Source organism: Gymnoscopelus microlampas (genome assembly GCF_963454915.1).
Source record: "Gymnoscopelus microlampas genome assembly, chromosome: 1".
Classification (NCBI taxonomy): Eukaryota; Metazoa; Chordata; class Actinopteri; order Myctophiformes; family Myctophidae; genus Gymnoscopelus; species Gymnoscopelus microlampas.
In genome coordinates this window covers 55,888,895-55,900,432 of record NC_139962.1, presented here as the reverse complement: position 1 = coordinate 55,900,432, position 11,538 = coordinate 55,888,895, and the positions used below count along the sequence as shown (strand labels likewise).

The following is an 11,538-nucleotide window of genomic DNA, read 5'->3' as shown; positions in this document are numbered from 1 at the left end:
ATGGATGGTGTTGACAGTGGTGGAAACTGAAAGTAACTAAGTATATTTACTCAAGTACAGTACTTTAGTAAAATGTTGAGGTATTATTTACTATTATTTCCAATGTTCTATACCTTCTACTCCACTACATCTCAGAGGCAAATACTTTTGCTCTCCACTACAATTTGAAAACTTTATTTACTAGTTACTCTGTAGATTTGTATTAATATTACAAAGCATACAATCAATCAATCAATCAATCACTTAATTAAAAACATTGAATACTTCTTCCATCACTGATGGTGTTGATACTTATCACTATCACCGTGTATTGTGTTTGATTCATCACGCTGATAAAGAGACTTGAAGATAAGGTTGACAGAGTATTCCGTAAAATTAATACGATTTTGAAAGTATTTCTTTCATTCATTTATTACCAGTTTTTTCTTCTTTTTTAATAATAATAATAATAATGAGAATAATAAAAAGATTATGGCCAGTTTTTACAAGTCTTTCTGTTTTCTTTTTTTTTTACCAAGATGTAAATACATTGCCAAGTTACAAGTTCAAAATCATCTAGAGAAAAGTCAAACTTACACAGATCAATGGATCAGTATGTTCAGAGACCCAGTGCATTTTTTTTTTAAACAAGAGCAGAAACATTGTGTTTTCCAAAGAAAGACAGACAGACAGTAGACTATCATTGTGAAAGAGTGACATACATGCTATCATCTGGTTTATAAGCACACTGTATCGAGACCCAGCTTATCTCGATATCACCAATAAGGATATTGGTTAATGAAAGGCCATAGTCAGTCCAATAATTAGCACACCACAAGCCTGAGACATTTCACACTTTCTGTAAGCTATATAGCACACCTTAGGCTACTGGTTCTCAACCTTTTCGGGCCATGACCCCCCAAAATAATCATATTTGAACTGGTGAACCCCCCACCCTGACAAGTACTTGGAATTGTTGGAGTTGAGGCATTACATTTAGTTTGACTCGGTTCCACAGATAAACATTGTGAAAATAGCAAATTTAGTATTTTCACAATTTTTGCCTCTTTCTTATATTATTAGTATAGTTTGTTGATTACTTTTGATACAGTTGTGGCCTTTTTCTTTTCTTTCTTTTTCTTTTTTTCTTAAAAGTCCTTAAATTGTCACTTCTGGGGACCCCTCAAAATCATGTGGACCCACAGGTTGAGGACCACTGCCTTAGGCCATGAGATATTATCGGTATGAATACAATTGTTTACAATGAAATGCTTTTGACTCAAGTCAATACAGCACACACCCAAAAGTTATGAGCTTGTGACCGAACATGTGCTTACAAGACAGTACAGGGTCAGACTATATCAAACAATGGTAAGGCACCACATACATGCTCTGATCATGTTCATAAGCACACCGAAGATCAAACAAACGGCTTGTAAAAGTGTAAACTGTGAACTTTAATAACAGTCTCCTTTTCTTCTCCATTATACTCTAGAGGTACAGTACAGTATATGGTAATGCTTTTGAAATAAGTCACCAGTGGGTATATTACAAAATATGTACATTACTAACAGAATGTTTCTGATTTAAACTGGAATCTCTTGCCTAATCTCACTGCAAACAATAAGCCCAACTCTATTATTCAATTTCAGTCAACCAGTTAATGGAATAGACTTTGGAATTTCAACAGTTTGCCAACTTAACTTCACTACCATCATAGCCCACAAGAGGGAGCAATGACCCCTGGCTAGGGACTAGCCTACTAGAGTGATATTCTTCAAGTGTTCCTGAAAAATGTATGCTTGGCCACAAAACCTCATATTCCATGTGTGTAAAAGAGGACCCGTATTCCTTACACGTGAGGGGTAGGGTATCATGAAATGATTTTACATTTCTACTGTGGGTACAACAGCTTAAAAAGCTGTCGGTGCTCATGTATTAAGTGTTTAAGTGCTACAGTCATGCCACAAGTAAGACTAGGAGGGGAAAAGACCATGTTCAATATTTGCAATTTTCATTAAAGTACCTAGCCCGTTTATCATCTGTATTAAGACAGGTGAATGGGTTTTCAAAGTCTTCCAAATTTTGTTCTACGGCTGTCCTCCAAGGAACTCTTGCAGGAAACAGAGCGAGTACGTTATACTTCATTTGGGCGTGCATCTCGTTTGTAAATTCCTCCAGATCACAGACGACTGATGCGACTACATTACTTGCTGCACCACTCCCTTGTAGTTTTGCAACGATGGCTGCACATGTGTTTTTGATTGGTTGGTTTCCTGATGGAAGAATTGACCCACTGGTCTCAAAATTCCCTGTATCTGACAAAGACTCGTCAACTAAAGAATTTGGTGCTGTAAATTCGTCAAAATCAATTCCTCCCGAAGGGCCATCGGGAGGAAGCAAATCACACCTCAGAGACGAATTACTCTCAAGGTAATTTTGAACCTGAAGACTAGTGTCTACATCCAGATTTCTAAATCCAGAATATGCGGTAAACTGTGTTCTACACGTTTCTTGTGCACGTATTAATCTGCTTTTTGGGTTGGGACAAAAGCCATGGTCGAATCTCAGATGTGTTAAGAGCGACTGACTATTTGTATACAACGCTTGACATTTAAAACAAGACAACATCCTAGAGTCGTTGTTCAGTAGTTTTGCCCGGAGCTCTTTCACTCTGGGGGATTCTTTTGTTTTTCCAACATCAATTTTGTAGATGGTCGTCTGAATAAAAGTGTAGAAGTTAAAGAGAGCATCGTCATACGCTAAATTAAATACAAAGTGAGCTTTGAAAAGCTCATCAAACGCACTGAGGGAACCAACCCCCTGACAGGGGATCAGCTTGTTGCTGACGGCTATGTAGAAGTTGTCAATCTGGCCTTGGCTTCTTCCCACAGCAAGGAGGTATGGCTGTCGTCCTCTTTTCCAAAGATGTTCATCAATGCTGCTACACGACTATGAAGAAAGAAAAACAAGTATTCCAATTACATTCTATTAGGTCCATGATGACACAAGCACTCACAGCTTACTCTCACATGGAACAAAGCAAAAATAAATACTCATGACTGAAAATGTAATGATGATGTTTTAAGTATTATCGTTCTAAACCTTATGTTGCTGTTGTTCTACATACAGCCAACCAGGAGGAAGAAATCACAGATTGAGGCTTTAAACCTTTTGCTTTAGACCATTCATCTTTTATGGAAGATGTATTCTATTGATAGTTTGACCACTTCAAATGCAATTTGTATTTATTTGTTTGTGCGTGACATGCTTCCATAGAAGACATGCTGGCTTCTGTGGAATCCAAACGTGGCGACTGATACCACCTGTTTCATCTCACCTTATGGTACACCACCAGCCTGTCGGCAGCTTCTGCAGCGCTGATCTTTGCAGCTCTCTTCCCTCCAGGTGGAGGCGGAAGGAGATGAATGAGCAAAAGCAGCGTGGCCATGTCACTGTCCCAATCTGAGGATGAGAAAAGCATCTGTTACTATATCCACATTATCCAGCAGCGCTTTCCAGAGGGCATTTAAAGGAATTACAAGACCTGTTTTCACTTATGATGAGTTTGGCATTAGTCATGTAGTAAAAAGTAACAGTATAATATCTTACTGGAAAGGTCTTCACTATCTGTTTCGTTTTTGGCTGACAACAGGAGCGAGCGCACAGGAGGAGTCAACGTCAGGCCCATGGCTTCTTCAATTATTCTGGGCTTGAATGCAGTGTCCCACCTTTCTAACATCCTAGAGGCCGTTTCAGCATTGAAGAGCAGTGTGAAGTCTTGGTTTATCTTTAAAAAAAAAATACAAATGAAGACAATTATGTTCACAATCCACTACAATCCACTATCATAATAATACCCAACTCCTGACCAACTTACAAGTCCTTTGGTGTCTAGAAATCGGGGAAAGATTTTTAAAGCGTCTGCTGTTCTGTCTGGGTCATGGACGAGTCCATGCCTGTGGTGGAACGTCTCCTTCATCTTGAGGAAGATCTGAGCTTCATCGGAAGAGTGAGCGAGGAAGGCTATGTCCTCTCTCACGGCATCTTCATCGAGCTGGTGGTCCTCTGGGTTGGTAGACCTCTTCAGGGAAGGTCCTCCCAAGCCAGAGCAAGGGTCGCTCCTCTTGGTGGCGCGCTGAGATGTGTTCCTCTGCACTGTCTTGAGTCGCCATGCAAGGTAGCCAGTTCCGCTCTCAGCGTCATAGAAGTGCTCCTGTAACATTTGGAAACAACATTTTAAAAGTTTAATGATCACATGGATCAAAATAAAATCTCACAACATAATTCTTCCCCCCAATATGCGTAAAAGGACCCCCCCCACACACACTAGGACTGTGTTTCATAAACAATTAATTAGCACAATATGTAGAAGAATTATAATGTTTTGGTAGCCATACAGCCAACCAGTTGAATAAATTGCAGGTTAATGCTAAAGATGACCGTCTTTAGCATTAATTAATGTTTTAATTCATTTTAAAACATAATGCCTGACGCCAGAGGGTTATACTTTGCTTTTATGAAATATCTGAGATCATTAGGATTTTCGGGAAGATTGAACATGCATTCTATTGCTAGTTTTACCACTTCAAATACTCTTTCATCTAAAACTAACAAATAACCCGAAAATAGGCCATCTACAAGCTCACAACACGTCACGCTGCGACGTGTTGTGAGCTTGTAGATGGCCTATTTTCGGTGCATGGCATGCTTCCATAGAAGACATGCTGACTTCTATGGAATCTAAATGACTGAAATCAGTCGTGGTGACTGAGAACTTTAATCCATGTGATCATGATAACTACCAGGTCAAAGCTACTGCATGTAACACAAAGATTATACTTACATAGCCTTTCTTTGAGAACGGATCCCGCAGCAATGGGAAAAGTGTCACCACACCAAGAGCATATTGCTCTCTCTGGTTCCGTGTGGGAATTCTCCTTGAAAAGCAAAAAACAAGGAACGCGGGTTTAATGCACATTATGTAATACACTTGAATGTATTCAATGAGATTCAGTTCCAGAAGCATAACTTGCAGTCCTATAACTAAGTTTAGATGATGATAATAGGTATTATTTGTGTATTATATTCAAAGATATGAAGAAAAAAAAATACATAAAACATATGTGCCACACACACCGTACGCACGCACGCGTACCAGTGTTGATTTTGACGACTAAAACTATGACGAAAAACATTCGTCAACTACCTTTTTTCACTGACGAAAACTAAACAAAAACTAGATAAAAAACGAATCTATGATGACTAAAACTATGACTATAAAATATATTGACAATTTCGTCAACAGATAAAAAGTTGACTAAAACGTTAGGCAGGGACTAGTGGAGAAGAGATGCAGTAGAACCCAGACAAGTCATTTTATGCTTGGCTGAAAATAGACGATCTACAAGCTCACAACGCGTCCGGCACACAGCTAAGTATAAATCAGGCATTATGAGGCCATCACGGCCAGCTAAAATACATTTTAGTTGACTAAAGCAACTGTAGATTCAGTCGACTAAAATCTTAGGATATTTAGTCAACTAAAACTGGACTGACACTATAACATTTCAGATGACTAAAATGTGACTAGAACTAAATCAAAATTTGCTTTCAAAATTAACACTGACGCAAAAGTAAATAACTGCACAAAAGTGATGAATGGGCTTACCCATGCATCTCTATCATGTGCTCGACCAGTATGTTGACAAGAACTCGTCTCGTTTCACTCGATAACATATTCTTGGTGCTGTATTCAGCAAGAACAGCATCTCCTCCCGCTTTCTGCTTTAAGGCAGCTAGGACCACCTTCAAAAGGAGAGTAAAACGTTAAGAAAACTTTACGCACACATGTACACATGCACGCACGCACGTGTGTGCGTTTGCGCACACACACGCGCGCGCGCGCACACGCGCACACACACAGATAGACAGAAAGAAAGAAAAAGGTCCACTCTACCTCTTTTGCCTCAGCTGCTGACAGGTCTACCATTAGTGTTTTGGATTTCTTGGGAAGACGCACTGGAGGTCTGTCCAGACCAATGGATGAAAGGCTGGACAAAGCATCTGGAGCCATGAAACCTAAAACACAGGAGTCCATTAGGTCAGTGGTTCTCAAACATTTTCATGTCAAGGACCTCCAAATTGATACATATCATCCTGCGAACCCCCATATGAAAAGATATGCTAGGGACCCCCAAAAGAGACATTTTTTGGGGGTCTTTTTTATGCCTTTATTGATAGGATAGTAGGTTGACAGAAATGGGGAGAGATGGGGAGTGACATACAGCAAAGGCCGCCGGGATCGGGACTCGAACCCGCGGCGCGCTCAAAAGAGACAATTTTAAGGCTATAGCAGAGATCCTGAATCATTTTAATTTCAAGAATCGCCAATTTGATATGCATTAGGCCATGGACCCCCATCTGATGGCATTTTGTATCTCTGGAACCCCAATATACACTGTGAAATCAATGTTAATCTAACTCTCAGAGTGTACAAACATTATGTGGTACACTCTCTGAGTTACAGACCCATAAGGGTCCATTTGGTTCCTGACTATCAATCACTTGACTGGGGGACCCTCTGGAACCCCCTCAAGGAGACCTGGACCTGGTCACCCGGACCTCACTTTGAGAACCACTGCATTAGGTGAGGAAAACACAACAACATAAAAGGTGTGGACACCAGAATAAATACCTTCATTGCGGTCTCTGATGGTTAGCATCATGTCAGGCTTTGCCTGAAGTAGTTCTTGCAAAACGTCCTCATCCACCTCAGTTTCGGAGTCATCATAAAAGTGCAGGATGGTCTCATGTGGTAGCCCAAACTTATTCTGAACTAAACACAAAGCATGGAAATTAAATCATGTCAGAATATAACATATTATTGTTATTAAAACAGAAAACGCATAGAATAATAATGTGAAAATACTCACCCTCATTAATGAAGTCAGCGTAAGTAAATCCATCCTGGAGCCTGAGGAATTTTTTGGAGTTCAGGAATTTAACCTTCACCAGCATGTTTCAAATCTGAAAGAGAACATGAGTAGGCCTATTGTCAATATTCACTGAGGCTAAAAACTGACAGTGACTTGACAATGTCAAATTTAATTTTAACTCTGAAACATATTTGGGTAACATGTAATCTCTTAAGATTGTTTGCCCTCTGTCATAGTGGCAGTATGATAAATTCAAAATGTGTACCGGTACTCTTTAATGTTATTTATAATCTTGTGGTAACCGGAACGCTCGCCTGCAAACACACTCGCCCCCCTTTCTTTTCACGGACCGCTCGCCCCCAGCGGTTCTTGTATTCTGGTATTTGTTTTACTGAGGTTAAGGTTAGAAATACGTTTAGGGTTAGGCATAAACTTAGAACTAATTTAGGGTTAGGCATAGGTTAAGTTTAGGGATACGGTTAGGTTTAGGCATAGTTTTACTGAGGTTAAGTTTAGGAATAAGGTTAGGTTTAGGCATAGTTTTACTAGAGGTTACATTTAGGAATAGCTGGTAGCGACCGTTCCGAGGTCGCCGGATTTGACCTAGGGCGAGCGTGTTTTGGGGCGAGTGTTCTTGTCTTTTGGTTACCACCACATTGTGTTTGGATCCTAAACTATATAGACTGAAAGGTGACAGACTGCAATCTGTAGGCTTGCTGTTAGTACACTACATTTCCTATAGTTGACTTCATTGTTTTTGAAGATGTTCAAGAGATGAGATGGGACCTAGCAGCCACAGAGACTGGTTTATTCAGGGCCCAGAAATGTGTTGCTTACACCTCTCTGTCAGGTTGCATGCATCATCACACAAATCAGAAACATCACAAATATTCATCTCTCTAAACCTACTTTGTCACTAGAACAATACAGGTAGGTGCATCATAAACTATGTCAGAAGATAAGTAGCCTACCACCTGTGATCATGCATGGGGGGCTGATGTAAACAATACCCATTCAGAATCTAACTAACAACCATGTCCATCTAACAATAACGAGCATGCACTCAAAGTCATTTCACCCACTGTTTTACACCTGTAAACCTGTGATGTGACAATAAAGTTGATTCTGATCTAGCTGCCACAGTAACATTAAGTTTGCACGGTATATGGCTTGCAAAGACACGTTATAACGGCGTTATACCACATTAAAAACACACGTTTTCCTTGTAGGCCTACATCTTGATTCATTTTACTCATCTGAATTTAACTTTCGCACTGTTGAGTAAAATCTCGTACACATGCATGCATATCACTGGTTGAACTCAGTCTCATACTGTAGCTATAACTGTCCAATGTTTTGTGCACACATTGCACACTAATAGCACTAACATTCTTTGCACTATCGCCATCTTGAGCTGTCCGGCTGTAGCAGCTGAACCTCCTGCAAGTGGTAACAATGTGGATACAATGTTTCCATCGCTACCTTCTGTTAGAGCTCTGTTAGAACACCGTGTACCTTCCATCACATCAGCATCTTCCTCCTCAGTTCCTGCTTCTTCTCCTCCTGCGTGTGCGTGGCGTGCGTGTGCGCGTGTCTCTCCTCATGGATGGTCTGCTCTGCTGTCTGACACATGAGGAGACAAGGAGCGTGGAAAGAGAGCCGCTGGGTGGGAGGGGCCCTAAAAAAGAGCAGATCTACAAGCTAAACAACTGTTAGCTTGTAGATTAGCCAGGGATCCAAGACGGTCGTCTGTCATGACCGTCATGGATGAACTTCAACATAGTGTTTCTCCTTTTTTGGTCCGTACATCTACATAAACGTTCAAATGTAAAATATAAAGTGCTTATTCTATGGCCATGGATGTTACAATTATGTACGGCCCCTCAGAAGTACCCGTATGCTCCATATTGTTCAATAAAAATAATTTTAATCAAATTGAATCTCATAAAGATATGATGTATCAGAGTGCAATACACCTCCCAACCGATAGAGTCACGTGGTTAAAGAATAATGGAGAAAATGCGAAGAAAATGACCATCAATCGGATTAAAATGCTTTTTATTGAACAATACGGAAGATACAGGTACTTTTGAGGACCCGTACATAATTGTAACATCCGTGGCCATGGGTTAAGCACTTTATATTTGAAATCTGAACGTTTAGTAGATGTACGGACCAAAAAGAGATAAAGTGCAAACACCAGGTTGAAGTTCATCCATGACTGACAGTCATGTATCAGGGTTATGCTCTTTTAGGCAAAGCGAATGGATTTGGATTGGGGATTTACCGCCATCTTCTGGAGTATATTTTGGGACTTAATTAGGTAACAGGGTATAGGTGGGCACCACCAAGGAAGAGTGGGCACCTCGGTGTTAAATACAATTGGCTAGTTCTTTTCCCAAAATGTAAAGTTAAGTACATGATTACAACATGCTTAAACATTCGACAATTAATATATAATAAAAAATATATAAAAAAATCCCTTATTTCTACAATTGCTACAAATTGCTACGAAACCTGTATATCCAGTCATTTTTGGGGCATAAACAAGAAATTGAAGCATGAAATTAAGTCTGATAATAATGTACTGTGCATGTTCACATCATGTATACTTTACATTAAGACCATTCTATCTTGGACAAAATAACCAATGCTACATGGGGTGCCCAGATGTCCCTAGTGCCCACCTATCCTGTATCCCTTAATTATTATTAAATATGTTTTTTAAACTACATATAGGATTATGTCATCACATCTCTTCTACATCCGCATCCACACAATCAGTGGTGGAAAAAGTACTCACAGTGTTGAAGTGGTTAGTGTATGTTTTGTAATAATAATCCAAATCTACAAAGTAACCAGTAGAAGTAAAAGTAATGACATTTGGAAATACTCCAGTAAAGTAAGAAAAAAAAACTCGAAATTGTACGAAATGTTACTTTCCACCACTGGTCTGTGTGTGTGTGTGTGTGTGTGTGTGTGTGTGTGTGTGTGTGTGTGTGTGTGTGTGTGTGTGTGTGTGTGTGTGTGTGTGTGTGTGTGTGTGTGTGTGTGTGTGTGTGTGTGTGTGCGCGTGTGCGCGTGTGTGCGTGCGTGCGTGTTTGTTCTTGTGCTTGTACCCATTCAGATAGCTGATTCATCTGTGACTGATGAATCAGTGACAATGAGCAATGAGAGAGGACATCGTCTGCCTAAACAGCTATCCAGGACACCCTATCTATAGTTTACACAACAAACTATAGGGTCCCTTGTGTGTGTGTGTGTGTGTGTGTGTGTGTGTGTGTGTGTGTGTGTGTGTGTGTGTGTGTGTGTGTGTGTGTGTGTGGGCGTGCGTGCGTGCGTGCGTGCGTGCGTGCGTGTGTGTGTGTGTGTGTGTGTGCTTATTATTATACCAGCATGTGTCAGCAAGAGCAGGACGATGGTGCACAAATCAGAATGAAAGAGAGACAGTGAGTGAAAAATTGGTCTGAGCATGACTGAGCAGCACGAACTGTAAGCTATACGTGCAAGACTGCACGTGCATGCACCTGTGTGTGTGTTTGTGAGAGAGAGGGGGGGGGGGGGGGGACAGACTGCCAAGAGCAGATAGATCCTGTCTAAGGCCTTAGCTCAATCATTAATCACTTAAACACTACTACAGTATATACTACATTAACTGGAGTCCCCCAGGGGTCCATACTAGGCCCTCTTTTTTCCCCTGTACACCAAATACGTATGTGTGGAGTGGAGTGGCACCTTTCATAAACCTGCAAGGTCGTCAAGGTCAAGTGCTACAGCAGGGGTCTTCAACGTTTTCAGGCCAGGGACCCCCTAGCTGAGAGAGAGATGAAGCAGGGACCCCTTCTATATCGAATAAAATTGGGTTTCAGATTCAACTTTTTTTGTTTACTTTTGCTCTTTTTTCCCTCTACACCAAACACCTCTTTGTCCAAAAATAGCCGATCTACAAGCTCACAACGCCTCGCAGCGCCTCGCAGTTCTCCTCAGAAAAGGGATGCTAGGGTTCAAGTGGTTAAAAACTCATATGACACAAAGATTTGGCGGAACCCCTGTAGTAACTCTGAGGATCCCCTAGGGGTCCCGGACCCCCTGTTGAAGACAGTCATCAGACTGCTTTTGCTGGGGACCCCTGGGAATCCCCCCAACGACCACTGGGGTTCCCCTGGCTCCACTTTGAGAACCACACTGGTGTACACAAATAGGCCTACCTCTTTAAAATTATTTTCAGGTAGGCTTAGTGCACAAAATAGCAACATTTTGATATAATTAAAAACTGTTACAGAATTGTGCTTTACACTAATTTACAATGATGGTTGTTTAGGCAGCAAGTAAAACACACAATAATGTGAAACGTGAAATAAAGATAGAATAAAGAAAAAATAAACCTGACCACTAGAGGGTGGGATAATGTCACGTATGCCCCCCCTGCCAAAGAAGAGAAACATTGAGGAATTATCATTCAATTCAATTCAATCTTTATCAGCGGACTCAAGTCCATAGAAATACATTAAAACACGTTTTTTAAACAAGACTATAAAATAAAATAAAATCATTAAAAAGGTAAATATATAAGACTTAATCCACAGGCAGAACACACCAGCTGCAGCACTTCAGCCAGTGC

At 40.5% G+C, this 11,538-nt stretch overlaps 1 protein-coding gene across 1 annotated transcript; it reads right to left on the bottom strand.

The window, feature by feature from the left end:
• Positions 1 to 551: 551 nt before the first annotated feature.
• LOC311044105 (uncharacterized protein) lies at positions 552 to 8,520 on the bottom strand (the record flags this gene model as incomplete). Its single annotated transcript, XM_084055525.1, has 11 exons — positions 8,433 to 8,520; positions 6,915 to 7,008; positions 6,677 to 6,817; positions 5,939 to 6,060; positions 5,651 to 5,787; positions 4,826 to 4,919; positions 3,860 to 4,195; positions 3,592 to 3,769; positions 3,320 to 3,444; positions 2,609 to 2,931; positions 552 to 555 (listed from the first exon to the last, which is right to left on the bottom strand). Exons 2-11 carry the CDS (start codon positions 6,997 to 6,999, stop codon positions 552 to 554), a joined length of 1,545 nt encoding a protein of 514 aa, XP_083911651.1. The 5' UTR covers positions 7,000 to 7,008; positions 8,433 to 8,520.
• Positions 8,521 to 11,538: the final 3,018 nt, after the last annotated feature.